The sequence below is a fragment of the Zosterops lateralis genome (assembly GCF_965231275.1).
Source record: "Zosterops lateralis genome assembly, chromosome: 2".
Taxonomy (NCBI): domain Eukaryota; kingdom Metazoa; phylum Chordata; class Aves; order Passeriformes; family Zosteropidae; genus Zosterops; species Zosterops lateralis.
This window is the reverse complement of record NC_139763.1, coordinates 15092830-15111618: the sequence shown is the minus strand read 5'-3', so window position 1 is coordinate 15111618 and position 18789 is coordinate 15092830. Positions and strand designations below refer to the sequence as shown.

General features: G+C 38.4%; 1 protein-coding gene and 1 long non-coding RNA gene across 8 annotated transcripts in view; one reads left to right on the top strand and one right to left on the bottom strand.

Moving 5' to 3' along the window:
- SMPX (small muscle protein X-linked) overlaps positions 1-18789 on the bottom strand; it is a 45059-nt gene that overhangs the window by 17678 nt on the left and 8592 nt on the right. For 4 of the 5 annotated variants that reach the window (XM_083854836.1, XM_083854835.1, XM_083854832.1 and 1 more), the window contains 2 exons: positions 13808-13897; positions 10000-10153 (listed from right to left, as the gene is read on the bottom strand). In XM_083854836.1, coding sequence (XP_083710962.1) covers positions 10013-10153; positions 13808-13897 — 231 coding nt within the window. In that variant the 3' untranslated portion in view covers positions 10000-10012. Of the gene's footprint in view, positions 1-1325; positions 2156-9999; positions 10154-13807; positions 13898-18789 lie in introns of those variants that run through there. The other variant, XM_083854833.1, reaches the window with a different exon arrangement.
- On the top strand, positions 10737-18338 carry LOC310905947. Of its 3 annotated transcripts, XR_014589304.1 has the most exons (4): positions 10745-10870; positions 11287-11323; positions 17800-17910; positions 18015-18338. It is a non-coding gene; the product is annotated as an uncharacterized lncRNA (long non-coding RNA). The 3 variants fall into 3 exon arrangements; XR_014589306.1 differs by lacking the exons at positions 17800-17910; positions 18015-18338 and adding an exon at positions 14352-15991 and having other exon boundaries at positions 10737-10870; XR_014589305.1 differs by lacking the exon at positions 11287-11323 and having other exon boundaries at positions 10750-10870.

The following is an 18789-nucleotide window of genomic DNA, read 5'->3' as shown; positions in this document are numbered from 1 at the left end:
CTCTGTGGTGTCTATTAAGGCAAGGCATTGCAGAAGTTGCAGCTGATGACCCTACTTGTCATCGTCAGGGTTTAATTTCAACCAAACTGCAGATAGCTTCACACTTGGACATGGCCCAGAAAGCTACTGCTCATCAATAGGGTGGTGTTCTGTGGCCTGGTTTAACATAGATTTGGCCAGGTTCTTGTTCTCTACACATGTAAGCCAGAACACAAACATGGCTTGTGACAGACTTTGAAGCATCCACAAGCTCAGCAGTGGCTTGGGTGTTGTCTGCTAATGCGTTAAACTGTAGTGACAGACAACACCTAGCTGCAGAATTAATTTGCCCCAGAGTAATTATTCACATACTGGATAGCATATCAATTCTGTTCCAGAATAAAAATTTTAGAAGCATATAAAAAGCAGAAAGAGATGCAGTACTACATTATTTGTTATTTTTTAAATGAAGAGCTTAAACTATAAAAGGGGTACATGTGTGATATACCCATCTGGACTCACTTTACTTTCAGCAAAATGGACTGAAAAACTGAAAATAGGCCTTGTCTTCACAGAGAGAGCTCTTTTTTTTCCTTGAGAACTAAAAGAGAGAAATGTTACATATTTTTCAAAAATAAATTCTTCCATTTAAAAGCCTGAAGAGACAGATCAATTCAAATCTTTTCAGACAAAACCACAAAACCAAGGAAATTGAGAAATTCAGAATTAAAAGGTTTGAGATCCTTCATTAATTATTTATTGGCGGTCTGAGATCCTTCATTAATTTTAGCAGAGGACATACTCTATCCCATCTTTACCAATCTTTGGGAAGGATACTGCACTCAAGGGCAGAGTGATTTATAAACACAGAAAAACTGAAGGTGTTCTTTTTCCCATATTCTGCCTATTTTAGCTCAAATATTTGGTTTCAAGTCTTTGGATATGCATCTTCTTCCATCTCAGTACATACTTTGTGTTGGTTTCGTCTTCTGTATAAAGGCAGCACGTTTCAAAGCTTTGAAACAGCAGTACCCAGTTATTGTCATCATCCTTCCCTCAGAATGGGAGCAGTTTGGCTTTGGGGGAAGCTTTTTGTTCTTTGATGTTTCTCGGTGAAAGCAATTTGAGCAGCCCTGCTCTCCCTTTGTGCGGAGCCGCGTTTGTGCGGCCAGGGCTCCCTGGCTGGTGCCCTCTCCTCCCTAAGTGCATCCACGGCCACTGCCATTATTGCCTCCCAGATTGCCTCCTGCGCCCTCAGAGCCTCTGCAAATTCACGTAGGAGTAACAGCAATTTTAAGACAAAGTGTGCTCCAAGGCAATAAATGAGAACAAAGACCCAGGAGAGCTAAAAGCTGAAGGACTCAATTTATTTCTTTTATCCATTGAATGACTGAATTATTAAATTGAAAGCAATGCTACATCAACTTTACCAAGGTGGGGGAGTAAGTTCTGAGCAGCGAGGGCTGTGTTCTGCTTTTATGGAACCCATGTCTATATGTGAACCTCAGTCAATTGCAGTCAGAAGCAAATACAGCCCTACTGTTATAACCAGTAAATGTCAGAACAAAGAAACAGGCATTATACTTGTTCCCAAGTTGAAGTAAAGGTTAGTTCAGCAGAGTCTCCTTTTAGCTACCTACAACCTGCAGGAAATCAAATTTGAAAAAGAAATTATGACCAACACTGAGAATAAAACTAATACATATTTCTGCAGGAAAATGCTCATTTATGCTGAGTCCTTTGTTCACATGGAAATATAGTGTATTTGAGACTCCTCTGGCAAATCAAAGGGGAATTAGGAGGCTAAAACAGCAACAGATTGGGTCAGCAAAACCCAACAACACTGGAAGCTCAGTACTCCCTCAGTAGTACTGACAATGGGGCAATGGATCTTGGGATCAGTGTCGTGGTGAGCTCTACCTACATACAACGTTCTACCTGACACACAGTGAGCTCAAACACTACAAAATGTTATTCTCTGAAGAAATTTGCGAACAATTGTGAAACAGAGGTAGCCTTGGCACTAAAAGAGCTACATTTTTCAAAAGAAGACACACCAGGAGCAATTTGGTGGCTGAAGCAGGTGCAGTCCTGAGTACAAAACAGGGCTTGGGACACTTGTAGATGGCCTGCTCCTGGACAGGGGTCACAAGGCTCATGCCACATCGAGCCAGTTCTGCAAGAGATGACAAAGTACAGTAATGCAGTAATTTATGTGGATTTTAAGCACAAGGCTGTGAGAACATAATTAGGTAGTCTTCTATCAAATGAAATGAATAAAAACTATAAAACAAAATGATGAGGCACTAAATTTAGAAGAAAATTCGTTTGATTATCACATCAGAGCTGAGATATTTCAGATCATACTGTCAGCTTAATTGGCTACAATTTATGTAGACTTGATAAAACTATCTGAGCTGTTACTAACGTGGGAAGTCACACTTCATGTATTCCAAAGCAGTTAGCCTTTTCACTCTGATGTAGCACTTGAAAACTTTGTGCTGAACACATTTTGAACGTATAAGGCGGGAATTACTGGAATAGCTTATTATTTTGTGTTTCTGATGATTTCTGTCATTACAGTGTCTGATTGCTCCAGGCATACCTAAAACTGGCAGGACAGTTCCCAGGGACAGAGAAACAGCACTGCTCACATCTCACTCATACCTCTCTAACAGTGATCAGTATGATCCTGTTCCTCCTCTCCAGTTTCTAATGCCCACAGTTCCCTGGTTACAACTAGTTCTGCATGGATTTATACGCATATGACTTGGGATATATGTCTTTCAAGTCACAGGACCTTCTCCTAAGTACTTGGACCTATTCACAAAGCACATAACTTAAGTTTTAGGGATTCCTGATATCCTGTTCTGAGATTTCCCAGAGAAGTACATTCCAGTGGTACCTGTTGTTAGATGCTGTAGTTCATGGGCCAACTCTTAACACATTGGGCAGAAATAAGCAAGAAAAAGTCTGTTGACTGTACTCCTTCACACTTCATTGACCCATCAACATCTGGTATCTTCACAAGGCCTCTCGCCTTTCTGAGCTCCTTTTGAGAGATGTCACCCCAGAAATTGCATCTCACTCAGGCAACTGAGTGTAAAGTTTATTTTTTATGAAAATCTGTTATGAACAGCACCAATAAAAAGGGAGGGGTTATTTCATAAAGGAGTCTAACAAACACTCAAGACTAGGCAATCAACATAATGACCACAGGGAAGCAGTCATTAAATAGCAGTGACCTATGAAAATTTTCAGCTTTCAAACAAAACTCTTGGACCTTTCTTCCAGAAATGGTTCTCACTTGAGAATGGAGCAGAGATTTGTGGGCCCACATTGGTAGCATTGGAACTATTTTGTTACTTTAGGGACATGAATGTTTTAAAGGGAGAAGCTCCACAAAGACACCTCTCCTGCCTGTGTGTGGAGGCCTGTTCATCTCCATGTGTCTGCAATCTCTCTTGTGTATGGTGTAGTTAGAGCAGTAAGTAACATGCTCATCTTCTAAAAATGAGGAGAGGCTTCTTCTAGTTATTCATTTGTGCTTGTTTCTTCCAGTAATAATAATGAAAAAGCTCTCCTTGAATATACAGTCTGGAAATTAAAGTGGCTTTTTCCATATTTTTTATTTTGAAAAAATATAAGCATCTGTTCTTGTAGTTTGCTGTTCTTGTAGTTTGCTTTGAAGCAAAATGTTTTCTGATTCTTCAGTGTTTGTTTTGAAGTTATTAAAACCAGTTTTCAAAACCACAAAGCATAAGCTTTTCTTAACTAGTTTATGTAGAAGCATTTTGGTTTATAAGAATATGCCCTGTTGTTTACTTGGCAAAATTAACCTCCTAACCATACCTCAAGCTTTCCTAGGCCTCTAGAAAGCAGACCCTCTCCAGTCTGTTCTCCCTCCTCTTTTCCGCAATTCAGCTAGAGAATGAGAAGGAAATCTCTCCTTGGCTTGCAAAGGACTCAGTGCTGGGGCTTGCTACAGCATTGTGTTGGGGGCAGAGACTCAATCCAGGATAGACAGCTGCAGGCCATGTTAGAGAAAATTGTGCTGGTTTGGCTGAGGTGGAGTTAATTTTCTTCACAGTGGCTGGAATTGTGCTAAATTTTGGATTTATGCTGAACGCAGGGCTGATAACACAGAATGGTTTTTTGTTATTGCTGAGCAGTTCTTACACAGAGCCAAGGCCTTTCCTGCTTTTCCTACAGCCGTGCTGGCGGGGAGGCTGGGGGTGTGTGGGAAGGTGAGAGGAGACAGAGCTGGGACAGATTACCCCAGTTGTCCAAAGGGATATTCCAGACCATATGGCATTATCATCAGTATATACTGGGGGAAGAAGGAGGAAGAGGAGATGTTTGGAGTGATGGTGCTTGTCTTCCCAAGTCACTGATATGTGCAATGGGGCCCTGCTCTCCTGGAGATGGCTGAACTCCTGCCTGCCCTTGGGAAGCTATGAATTAATTCCTTGTTTTGCTTTGCTTGCTTGCATGACTTTTGTTTTACCAATTAAACTGTTTTTATCTCAACCCATGAGTTCTCTCACTTTTATCCTTCCAATTCTCTTACCCCCAACACTGGTGGACAAGTGAGTGAGTGCCTGTGTGGTACCAGGAGGCTGGCTGGGGTTAAACCATGACAACTTCTGATCACAGAAACTCTGGGAAGCAAAAGCAAAAACATGAATAACTTCTTTTTTTTTTTTTTTTTTTTTTTTTGCTTGCTTGCTTGCTTGCTTGCTTGAGGAGGTAACAGGATTACAAAGCTTCCTCTGATACTAAATGATGTCTTGAACATTTCATTTTTCTCTTTGAAAAGAAATTTGTACCTCTTCTGTTTTACAGTCTCAAAGCACATCTTAAATAGACTCAAAAAAACCTAGAAGGCAAACTGAAAGAACTTTATTATGCTATTAAAAATCCTACAAGCCTTCAACTAGCTAGTTTCTTAAGACAATTTTACAAGAAGGGACCTGACAGAATTGACGGCTGGCCATGAAATCCTCAAGTGCTGCTGGTCTGAGAGTTCTGAATCAAGAACAGCAGGATGGTAGGAAACCATAGATAGAAGAAGACAAGAAGCATTTTGAAATTAACACAGGCCACACAGTGAGTATGTTGGGGGATGTCCAGTCACTGGGCACCACCAAGAAGAGCCTTGCTCTGTCCTCTTTGCACCCTGACTTTAGGTACTTTTGCACCCTGAGGAGATCCCTCTGACTTTGGCAGGAGGTCCTGCAGAAATTCTTGATGCGCATCATCCTTCTTCACCCCATAGTTCCCATGCCAAGAGGTCTTATCTCCTGACCTACCTTGGCATCCTCTGGATGCAGGATTCCCTTCTCTCACACAAGCTTTGGCTGCTGGCACTCAATCAAATGAACACATTTTCCGAAAACTGCAGTGCTCTTTCAAGAGCTCACAGCATGTCAGAGTTCCTTTACTAGCAAAGCACTGTTGTGTTTCTGGAGAAAAAAGCGATAACCTTGCTTGTAACTGTACTGCAGTTTAACTGTACCCCTCTGATCCATGTGAGCACAGGAATAAGATCCAAACACTAAACTGTGTGTCAGAGCAGGGACACCAGGAGAGGTAAATGCCTTCTGTTAACTGAGGGGCGGCTTAAGAGCAATATATAGCAGGAACCTATAATTAAAGCTTTAGTGGGCAAAGGTATAATGTGCATTTTTAGCCCAGGGTAATTACAATATTTTCTATGTAAATAATTAATAGCAACACCAAGGAACATCTTGTGTGTATGAATATAATTCCCTAAGGGACTTCTGCTAGGGTTTTTTCCGCTTTCTTTTTTCTCCAAGTGATGCCAATCTCAGAGGCTGCTCTGCTTGGCAAGATTTCTCATTTTATGTAGGGCAGAATTGTCTGTATAATGCAAAGGTTAAGCTGCCCTAGGAAGCTTTTGCCAGTCCTTCAACCTTCAAAATACAGTCCCCTTGCTTCTGCAACCTGAAAATGGAACTGCCTTCTGCAATCAAACCACGCTCCCCAGTAGAGCTCCAGGTAAAGACAACAATTTATCTGCAAGTACTGCATCAGATGGTGAGAAACCATCTCATGAACATTGTGATGGGGATCCTGACAACTCCTTCCTCCAAACACAACCAGAACATGATGCTGGGAGTGCTGCCCTTATATCCACGACAGACTGTTTTGTAACTTCACGACAGTAAATTTCCCTTTTTGCCTTTCAAGAAGTTCTTCTACTAATAAAGTCTTCCTCAAGAGGAAAGAACTAGACCACTTTAGCTGAAGGTTTAGGTCCTCTGAAACCAAAGTCCAGCATTTAGACTCCATGGCCCTTCACCATAAAAAGGTTTGTTACACAGCCCCTCCACACTTCAGGACGCAAAAGGTGAAGAGATACAGAATGAAGAATGAACATGAGCTGCAGAAGTAACTGGCTGCCATTATCTGTATTCCCAGGTGAAATGCCAGTTTGTGCTTGGGCCCATTTTCAAGTACAGTCACCATACTAGTTTATCACATGAGATATCACAAAAATCAGCAACGAATCTCAGCCATAGGAGGCTCCATTTGTCACAAACTAAATGCTTCCTACCATTCAATAGGGCATATATTTTTAGTGTATGATATTTTGCTACTATTTTATTTTGCATATGCTTCACTCCTGTGCATGTAGAAATGTCCAGGTGTAAAGGGAGCAGAAAAAAATATTGTAGATGGAGAAAAGGGAAATGAATCATATCTCACATTGTATATTAAAACATCATCTACAGGTGTGGAAGAAAAAAGTCTTTATGACAAAGTAGAATATGCTAATCAGCTAATTAGAGATGATAGACCAGATCCCCATAAGGGATGACTACAGGAATATTTTAACTGAGGAGCACTCAATGACCTTCAGTGGATCCAGCTCCATGACATATCCCTAATTGCATTCCTCCCACAAACTGTTATACTCACAACTATGATCTTAGCATTCTATTCATGTTTCCTAATTTGGCAAAGAGCAAGACCAAAGGTATTTAACAGAAGTTACTCTAAAGCACAAATTATGTAGGAATGGGTTTGCAAATAATGAACCAACCTACTGCTTTGCAGGTTTCTTATTTTTGCTGCTGGGTTTGCATGTTAAACCGAGCAAGAAAACATGGATCAAAATCAGAACAAAATAAATCATGTTAGCTTGCAATTTACTGACACTAACCATGATATCTGACAAGATAGGAGGTAATGCTGGAAATAACTGCTGTGGTTGTAAAAGCTTTGATATTTGTGACATGCTAAAGTGTACTTTTGATATTTTTTATTGTATCATATTATAGGATCACAGAATAATGGAAATTATCCAGAGTATTTGGAGTTATTCTAAGTGTTTCAAGTAGGTATTTCCTATAGTGTACCACAAGAAAGAAAAAATAATATCAAAGGCAAATCCCACAATAGTGAGTATCTGAGAAGATTATAGTGCTGATGTAAAAGAGAATTAATTTTCAAACTGTGAAAACCAAAGAACACCCTCATCTATCAATACACACTCTGCAGAGATATATTCTATTGACCAGCCTGTTCCCCTTTCTTTTGAGATCATCACATCCAAAGGATGATGTCTAACCCTTTCTTGTAGATGGAGCACAGTATCAGGCAGAGGTGAGTGGGAATTTCTTGCAGACTGAGATAATCTTCTCTGGATTTGCATGATCAATCATAAAACAGCTCTCTGACAATATCACATTTTATACAAGGCTGCAGGCCACGACTTAAACACCAGATGTGATCAATGTTCTCTTATAGGGGACAGTCCTTAGGTTTAGTATCATTCAAGGCTGCTGGATGTGATGCATGATAATTTACATCTCAATTTTATGTGGAATTCATGCACCTGCTTAGTTCTATACAATATTCAAATTCATAGGCTCCAGTACTGCACCTGCAACTCCTGTAGAAACTAAGTTTTCAGATATGACCTGTGACTGCACTACCCAAAATCTAGGAATCTGTATCACTGTCAGAACCTGATAACCAATACATCAAAAGAAAGACAGAGACAGAAATTACTTCATAATTACCTCACTGCTTTCAAGATGCCCTTTATTTTTGTGACCTTTCTGTAGAAAACTTTAGTGTGAACATCTGAGCATGCCCTAAATGTTTGTCAGATTCTCAGTAAGGTAATTACCAAAAAACTTTTAAATGTTTTAAATGTTAAAAATAGCAATCATCTGAGCATAAATATGGGGCTAAATTTACAAAATATCTCTTACAGGAAAAAACCTCTTTAAAGCCTCACATTAAAAATTCATATTTCTCTGGGCAGTGCTTTAGTGAAGTGACTAAAATGTTACATTTTACAAAATGTTATTTTTCCCCCCTCAAGTTTCCTGAAGAGAAAGACTCTGTTGTATCTTTAAAATACCAGGAACATTATGACACAGCAGGGTAAAAGCAAGAAAAGACTCCAAAGTCTTTCCTTCCAAATGGCGTATTTATGCTGTACATAAAAAAAAAGTTCATGATGCAATGTGCACTGGGGTAATTCACTCAAATTATGCATAATTTCTTTTAAGATTCCTGGTTCTTAGCACTTCTGCATTCCCAGAACTCCTTTGCACTGCTTTCTGTTTTCCTCTGTTCTTCATTTATGTTTCTGTGCAGTAAATTCCAGATTATTTTCTCCTGCTCAACTTAACTCCTCTGTCTCTCTTGATAAAAAGGATTTATCAATCAGCATGCACAAGTAGCAATTCAGGTGAATGTTATCTGACACAACTATTTTTTTCTTACTGTAGCCAGGGTGGGGATTTTTTTGTCTTAAAACTTCTCTGTACATCTGAGTTTTCATAGTAAGTGCCTGACGCATCTTTACTGACTCAGGCTTTCCAAAGGATAATCAGAAATTATCATTAATTTCTGTAAGGTTCAGAATGTAGAACAACAGAGGCTTCTGGGTCTTGTTTGAAATCAGATATAAATTATTCGGAAGCTGGAACTGAAGTGCTGAATATTTCCTTTTAAATTAAATGATCATGGAATTATAGAGTGGTTTGGGTTGAAAGTGATCTTTAAAAGTCATCTAGTCCAAGCCCTCTGCAGTAAGCAGAGTCATTTTCCACTGGAGCAGGTTGCTCAGAGCCTCATCCAGCCTGATCTGCAATGTTTATGGGGATGGGGGCATTTACCACCTCCCTGGGCAACCTGGTTCAGTGTTTCCTTATCCTCACTGTAAAAACTTCTTCCTTATATCTAGTCTGAATCTAACATCCTCAAGATTAAAAACATTACTCATTATCCTATGACAACAAGACCTACTGGAAATTCTCTCCCCATCTTTTTTGTAAGCCCTCTTTAAGTACTGAAAGGTCACAGCGAGGTCTGCCCAGACAATCTCACTCTCAGTCTGTCTTTCATAGAGATGCTCCTGCCCTCTCTTCACCTTTGCAACCCTCCTCTGGATTCACATCAACAGGTCCATGTCCTTCCTGTGCTGGACTACAGCAAGTCCTTGAGTGCCACAAGCAGCATTGAGTATGTTTGTGTGATCAAATACATGGACACATTATCATGTCAATTTTGAATTACATAAATAAATTCACATGAAATAACTAATGTTCCGGAGGAGCTTTTTAAAAATACTGGCCTACTTGTCCACCATTGCAATACATTTATTTGCATTGTAAAATATTCATCTGTAGTTAGACTGCACAAATACAAGTTCTATATTTTGCAAAACTGGAACTTGTGCTTATGAAGCAATATGTTATTTTTAAGGTGGCTCCAATATTCCAAATACACTGAATTCTTAATATGCTGAATAGACTACTTTAGACTGGTTGATGGGATCATTGGATATAGTCTCCAAAGTGATCTACATTTGAAACAACAGAAAATCCCTATTATGACTTTTAATATTTTTTCTTTGAATTATGTGGTGTGACTCCAGGTCCTCTGAAATAATTGAAAAGCCATCTTTTTGTTAGAGAGGTTTCTGGATCAGCCTGCTTCTCCTAGAGCCATGCAGAGAACCTCCCTTTTACTCACCTGCTTCTTCCAGCTACTGTTCAGCTTTGGGGACATATTTCAGCTCACTCTTTATGTTCTGAATCTCTGACAAGTTGACAGCAGGACCTGGAAGTTTCTTAGCTCCTGGGAGCAGTTTCTTCTCTTTCTCCTCCTCTGTTGAAGCAGGAACATTCTGCACAAAAGGACACCAGTGACCTTCCTGCTGCAATAGCAATCTCTTGAACATGAGCATAGTTCAGTTATTTGAAAACAGGAAAACATGTTTTTATACTAAAGACAATCCCAGTGGAAAATGGGGCAGAGGCATGAAGAGATAGATTATGTTGTTGGTTGATGTCTAAAATGTCTAAAAACATTCTAAAAAGAATAGAAGATGCCCAGTGTAGAGGAATGAGGAATAGAAGGAGTAAGAATTTACAGTGCCAGGCAATTAGAGCATAATTCCTGGCACTGTAAGAGAATGGCAGAATTCTGGAGAATAAAAGGCAACTCCAAGTCCTTCATATTTTAGATGACAAAAAATTAGAAGAACCATTTTTATCATCTAATTCCTTTGAGAGTTTCACAGTTGCCAGACACTTGGAGAGGAAGATCATCATGCACTTCTGCATCTCTGGAGAAGAGCTATGATAGTAGATTATGGACTCCAAAAGCTCCATGCACGATCAACATGAGTTGAAATTTAACTTTTCATAACCTCAGTTGCAAGACCAGAAGGGTTTTTGTCATTTTATGTTGGAATGAGGGTAGTGCTGCTTGGCTATTTTGCTGACACTGTAAAAATGCCAGTTAAATAACAATTACACAATAGTGAGCAACTCAGCTAATTTCCCAATGGACCAGAGATTTTCAGTCCTTGGTACTTCCTCAGCTGTACTGTTGCTTCTAGGTGAGTAGAGCAGGTATTTTAGAGCATTTCTGCTCTAGACTAGGTAATGTTTAGAAGGAGTAGATTTCCAGACATGAGTTTACTGTTGTTCCAGCATATTGTGTATTTTATAAAGCTGGCATACAGGAGGAATCATGTACATTTAGAGATTAATTTATATTTTACTACAAATAATTTCATTATTAAATTACTTTTTAATTTTTGATTACTCTGTGAATGTCCTCTCATCATGGGCATTTTAGAGTTCAATCATGATTTACATTTATTAACTACCCTTTTTGAAAAAGTGTCTTAACTGTGAAAAGTCAATTCTTAATATTTGACTTAATTTTTAAAATTCCAACATTACTTGTCAAATATTATTGGCCACTTTTCTTTTTTTTTGTCTGCTGACTAATGGACTACATGCTAATCAGGAAGATGACTTTGCAATGTCAAGTAACAAAAAACAAGGTATTGTAAAAAACTGACATTTTCTTCCTATCTGATCTTTAAGGACTTTCTTAAGATCACTGGATATAAGAAAATAGAAGTCATAATTATATTCCTTGGCTCAATAGGCTTGTATTATCTTTTCTCACATTTTAGCCAATACACTATTAATTAATAATAAAAAAAAAAATACTAGTAGTATTTTACTATTGTTTTTGCTAGATCATTTCAAATTCCGGCCAGTAATTCAGCCCCAGGTACTGTATGTACTGTCTGATATCTGCTTTAATGATCTAACATCCTGAAAAAGTAGCAAAGCACAGCAGGAAAATAAGTAAATTGATATAGAAGCTGTTTGGAAGGATGCACATAATTGTATCAGTAGTGAAAGATGCCATAAATTTATAATGTTTCCTTTGACAGTTCTCGTAGCTGATCTGAATAATCAGAGTAAACAAGCATTCCCTGAACCCTGTAGTATTTATTAGTACATAGCAGAAACTATGTAAAAAATACCATATCAAGTCATGTTCAATACCATTCCTCTTGTAGAACAAGTGGTACAAGCTTTGCCCATATTTTGGAGACTTTGTGCTCCATAAATTGCTGTCAGCGTTCTCTTCCAGCCTCACGTGTTTGTGTTTATGACCTCACCACTCCCTGTATCACTCACTCCATGTGCAACATACAGCTGAGATTAGACTATGGCCTTCAGTTTTATGGATGGAAGGAAGGAAGGAAGGAAGGAAGGAAGGAAGGAAGGAAGGAAGGAAGGAAGGAAGGAAGGAAGCCTGAAGAGTGACTTAGATACACAATAAGGATTAAAAAATACAAGCATGGGAATGCTCTGACTGAAGAAGAGTTCTTTTCTGTAATTCCCATCCTCCATTTCTTTTCATGCTAACATGTCTGCTTCACTGACCTTCAAAAATATACATTCCTGTCTGCCTCCACCACCCCATTGAATAAGATCCATATTCCCCTCATCTCCTATATCAAGGCTTTAAAATACAGTGGAAAATTCTCTGTTAGCAGTGATTATGCACTGCTAGCAAAAGTTGCATTCGTCTAAAACTGCTTTGTAAAATCATGAGCTGTATGGCAAAACTTAACAAGATGAGAAAATTGAAATGACAAGTTCACTGGTAGCACTTTTTATTCTATTCCTATAACATGATCTGTTTCTGTAGTGTTTAAGCCCATTGGTTTGGCTGAGTATTGGCCACAAAACCTGGGCCAAGAACTTCCATAATGCCAGTCTCATATAGAGTATTCATGTAACTGAGAAACAAAGCAACATTCAATTGCCCAAACAAATGTAATTATCAGCACCAGTCATTTATTTCTCAAACACTACTAGAATTCATACAGACTATATTAGTTTCTGCTTAATAACATCCACTCCTTCACCAGTTTAATTATTGCAGAGAGGATATGCTTTGATTTCTTTACAAGGGAGAAAGCTACAATATATGTTCAAAGCTATTTTGTATGTTTGTTTTTTAAATCTTCCTAAGAGCCAAGTCAGCCTAGGTTTGATTACTTCAGGAAAGTTCGCTGTAAACAGAGCATTGTTTATATCAAAATATGGCAAAATTCAGGAAAAAAAATCTGACTGAAACAGAAAAAGAAGAATTGGCTCTCACATAGCCTTTCCTGCCCTTGCCTGTGAGGAGCAATGGGAGCTCTGGTCCAGCAGGATGAGTTCTCATGTGGGGATTACAAATCCAAAATGGCCAGGAAACCAGGAGTAACTATCTTTTTTATCTTGCCTGGAGTATCTACCACTACCTTTTCTTCCACTCTTGGTGTTAGGGCCTCATTTATATGATATCTGTGTTTAATCATAGCCTTTGTGATCAATGTTAGTTAAAGTATAAATTGGATTTTTTATTCAAAACTCAGTGTTAAACACTTCCTGTAAAATACAAGCATGAAAATACAGAATTCATTCTAAAATGGAGTATTTTCTCTCCTGGGCGGGTAAATGGGTTCAGAATTTCTGTTTTAACTTGAAAGTGTCTTCACATTCATTTTCTTCTTGTTGACAAACCTTCCAAAAAGGGTTGTGTTTGAAAACCTGTTCCAATCCTGTCAAGCTGTAACAATAAATCACACCACAGGGTAACAGGTAGCAGCAAAGTCTTCCAAAGCCTCACTATACCTTTTCCTGCTGTATCTCATCAGCTCCCATCTAGACAGATACTGCTGGTGAAATCCTGGCTCTCTCTCCTGACAGCAGATAGCATCCCGCTGGGGAAGCAGAGCTATACACCTTCCAAACAGTTTATACTCCTGTAGGTGCCTTGGCACCAAAAGAAGAACTATTTATACATGAATCATTACTAAGTGGCCATTTATTTCCATGAATGATCAGTGCACGCTCAACTGTGGTACCTAAGATTGGTATGCAGAGCTATAAGATCACTTTAAAGGCTTTTTTTCATTTTTTGACAGGGATTCTCTTTGGGAAAAAAAATAAATCAAAAAACCTTTTTTACTTACCTCCTCCACTTCTTCAGGTGTAAATTCTTTTCTTTTATGAGGGTGGCCTGCACCAGGTCGAAATGCTCCCATTGGGATGTTAATATTAGCCTGTGAGAAGGAAATTAGATTCATATAATAGTGACTGATAAGTAAAGATACAATTAGTAAATGGCAAAACTTGAAAGGAGTGGGACAAGCACATAGACCATCATGGTTTCCAAGCACTTACGCCTTCAATATATGCATCATCACACCACTCCTGTGCATAGAGAAGTGTTTTGATCTCCATTTTAAAGAGAGAAAGTGAAAAAACTAGAAAGCTTTTGAAGTTCTGCATTTTAGACTAATGCTTCCTGATTTCATTGGACTTTAAACAAACTAGTACCAGACACTAAAGTGTCTTTAGGCACCTGGGTCTACTTCAGTTTGCTCAAGGTCAAACAGAAAGTGAGTGTCAAAAGCAACATCTAAGTGTAAATCATGCAAATCCTTCAATAACACCTAATCACTGGACCACTCTGCATTCTCCAATGACACCAGTTTTCATCTGACTTAATCACAGGTATCTTAGAAGGGAAGCCTGCCCCAAGTCAGCTTAAGTCATAAGTATTTAAAATTTTACCAGCAAAATTTACTCATGGTTGCTATGAACTGCAAATACTTGAACCAGCTCCAGCACTGGGCAGATCACTGGCCCCTGGCTTCTGCAAACTCCCTCCAGAATGATACTCACACAACGGCATTAATCTCATCTTTTCTCTGGGGCAGAAAGCCAGTGGCCATAACATAACTGGGGCTGATAACAGATATCTTAAAAGTAAAGATTTTGGGGAATAGAACGGCACAAAACACTGCTTAGGAAAGAGCAGCTGAAAAGTATCCATTTCCCAATGTGACCCAGCCAAGATTATTTTAAAAGTCAAATGGCATGATCAACTAAATGCACAATTTATACTTATTCTTATCTCGTGATCTGAGAAGAGAAGCTGCTCTTAGGAAATGTCATCAAAATATCATGACTCCCACTGGTAAAACCAGGGGGTGAATTGGTAATGTTATGGAGCGGAAGCAGAGAACCTTCTAACAGAGAGCTCTGTTCTTGTCCTTTACCATCTGACTGATCTGCACTAAATGAAGACAAATAATCCCATCCTTCTGCTTAAGTTATGGTCTTGCAGATTGTGCCCCACTTGGGCAACCACAGGAAAACAGCCCACAGTTTTCAGTAACAACTGCTTTGACAGCTGTAATCAAATGATGAGCAAATTAAGAATCCATCTGCCAAGAAATGAATGCTTTTCCCTGTATTCTACTTTCTTGTTTCCCATTATCTTATTTATGCAAGATGATGCTGTAATTTCAGTAGGGCTGCCAAATACCTGCAGCTCACAGACAACCAGGTATTTGTTTCATAAAGCTTTCTCACTGGGCATTAGTTCAGATATTGTGAAACTTTTCACCTGCACTTTGTAAGTTCCCAGGAGACAGGGCATTTTCAGCTTCACAGTTCCTAGCTCATTCTTTCATTTATGAGTGGAAAAAAACCAGCTTTGCCATTTCTAATTTTAAGTAACTGCCCCACCAAGCTCTGGTAACTCCAGGAAGCTTCAATTTTTGGAATGGGAAACTTGTCTGCAAATTAGAGCTGGCATGGTCATACAAGTTTACAGAGTTGAAACTTTAAGAGATATCTCTCCTTGTGGTGCACATCCTGAACTTGGACATTCCTTCCCCTTGGAAGCAGCCAAAACAGAAGCCAGCCTCCCACAGAAGACTACAGCCCTTGCATTTCCGACTGTGATTGACAGACCAACTGTGACTAAAAGTGGTTCAGAAAGCAAAAAATGAACCACTAAGTCCCAGGCTGCTAATTAAATTCAATAAACCACTCTTTGGTCTGCTTCAGCACTTTCCCAGTAATCTGTGTCACATGAAAGCAGTTCACACTTTTTTATCTGCAGTAGGGACATTCATGTGAGTTCGGGCAAGAAGTGTGCAGTCATGACATAAAAACTTGGTAAAATGAACATCCTTTAAGACATAGTTAAAAACTGTCTGGATCTGATAACAGATACAACACATAAATTAAAATATTTCTACTATGAAATGAAAATATGACATTTCCAACCAATTCCTGACCATAGCTACCGAAGTCCTGAGCTGCAAATCTCTCTTAATCCAATGCTGGTCCTGTCTTGCAGATGAGCAGCTCTGTAATGGGTGAGCAAAATTCTGTACACCAGCATAGCTCTGCAAGGACTTGTGTTGTGATCAGCACAAGTTCCCAATTTTGTTTTAAAAATATGTTTCAAGTCTTTTGTCACCTGTAAGTTGAGATGGAGATATGACTCCAGGGGATCTCCATCCAGTAAAATGCTGAATAGGAAATTTTCTATTTCAGATTCTGAAAATCATAAATTATTATTGCTTTAGACAGACTTTCTAGGTGTGATTGTTATGTTTAACCATAATGATGAAAACTACTGAGTTTGCCTCTTCCTTTGTTTGAAAGGCCTACCATACTGTGTGCCATTGCAGTTTTTGCAATGACTGGGTAGGTATGTGCACTGATGTACTGTTCTGGGGTCCTTCTGAACAGACCAAAGGAAAAAACACCTGTAAAAATGTTATACTAATATATTGCTGGTTTGACCAATTGAACTGATACTTAGAGATTTTTTTGGTGTGCTCTTCTTTCTGCTTATTAGAAAGAGGGTATTAAGGTTAGGATACAACTGATGCAGCTGTGCACGAGTTGAGGACTGCTATGGGCAAGTCCTCCATGGCATCACAGCCATTCCTGGCTGTCCAGATGAGTGACTGAATAATCTGGACAGATACTTCAGTATAAACATATTTAATTTAAAAAAAAAAAAAAAAAATGGAAAGAAAGAGAGGAAGGAAGGAAGGAAGGAAAGAAGGAAGGAAGGAAAAGAAAGAAAGAAAGAAAGAAAGAAAGAAAGAAAGAAAGAAAGAAAGAAAGAAAGAAAGAAAGAAAGAAAGAAAGAAAGAAAGAAAGAAAGAAAGAAAGAAAGAAAGAAAAGCTGTAGAGAAAACTTAATGAAATCCAAAAACAACCAACCAACCAACCAAAAACCCTAGAAACCTCACCTTACTTCTGGGGAAAGCAAAGAGTGTTCAAAGATAGAATAACTTTCAGTCAGAACTGCTCACAGCCTTTTACACATTGAGAAGGGGAGGTCAGCAATTGTTTCCAGGAATTAACATATTTCAGTCCTCTATTGCCCCAGACTACTCTTGGGAACCAGTTGCTGCCTTTAAATCTCACATCTGTATTTAGTAGCTATTGGGAAGCGAACATTTTTGTCTATATCTAGTACAGTCAGAAAAAAGCCATTTCAGACACAGAACACCTTGAAACACTTCAGTGAGGTGCCATTGCATTCATTGCTGCAGCATGATGTACATTCCCCAGGGCATGTCAGTCCTATTATACCAGCACACAATAGCAAAGGATCTTAATATATGAATCACAATGTCTAAAAGTAATGTGACACTTTGAATCATAGTTCTTATGCTCAACATCAAGTCAAGTGCAAGTGTCCCTACTGGAACCATCTATGGCACAATGCTTAATAGATACATTTTAAAATTTTGCTGTAATTTTCCTCATGATTCAAGCTACCTTTGCAAAAATTAAAGTTTCTGAAAATATTAAACTTAGTGCCTAAATTTAATGCATTTTTAAATGAACAACCTAGGAGCATTGTTTACATTTAGAAGTTGGAAGTCATCCTAGAAGTAAAATGCAGCCTATCATTACATCTTTATGAAAAAAAATGTAAACCAATTAATTCTTGAAAAATGTTTGTATGTGCCTGTGGAGTTTAATGCAAAATGTAAATGAATACTTTTCAGCTATTAAAGATCTACATTTTTTCATTAATCCTACAAATATTTCTGTAGTCATTGTAGAAGAGAGATGAAAATTTGAACTGAGTGAAATCACAATTCTGGTAAGATGGCTTTTTTTTTTTTAATTTCAACAGAATTAGAGTACAGTAGTTTACATGCCTATTTTGGTAGAATTGATGATGATGATAAAAAGAATCTGCATTTTCATACTGCCTTGCATCTTCAGTAAGCTGCCTAGCCCCTGGGTAAGTAATCTTGATACTCCAATCCTATACAATACTATTACATTAGTATTATCTCAAGAAAACAGAGAACAAAGACTTCAGAGATTCCACTTTGTGTTTCTTAGGTAAGGCAACTTGAACTTGTAGTAAAATTTCATTGGAAGTGCATTTTACAAAATATATGAGAATCCTCTAAGATTCTTCAGTTCAGAAGATATTTTGGCTTTTTGACAAGAACCATTGATAGCATGAACTAAGCCCATTCTCCATGACATTACTTCATGATGATGTTGGGATAACTCTCCAGCTGTTTCTTTTACAAGTATGCAACAATCAACTCCATCCTTATAAGCACATACCATTGAAGAGGTATGTGGCAGACAAGAACCTTTCAAACTAAAAGATCAATGTTTCTCTCATTTTCCTTTGGCTTCTAAATAAAATGCTTCTTAAACAATTATTTGAACTTGAGGGTTTTTCTCCTTTAGGAATGCAGCCATGAATAACTTCACAATACCCATGCTATCTTTTTAGCCTACAATTCTCCCAGCATTATATCGGCTTTGTGGATAATCTAATGGTTGCAGGAATTATTTTTACTTAACAGTTATACAAATGCATTACCATGTTTTGCTTAGATGACCCTCCAATAAGCATAACCTAACACTGCAAAGACCATGCAAACAAGTGATTAATAAACCTATCTGATCCAGTTTTTTTATCAGCTCAGATCAAAAGATGATCTCCAGGTCACACTTTTTCAGTGCTTTCATATCTTCTAAGCTTTTCACTTTAACAGAATAACCCCAGCTAGCACTCCTACTGTGCTTTGTCTGAGTAAAAATGCAGTTCTGCCAAGCAATGGAGATTGAGATTTATTATTTTATTATATTAAAAACA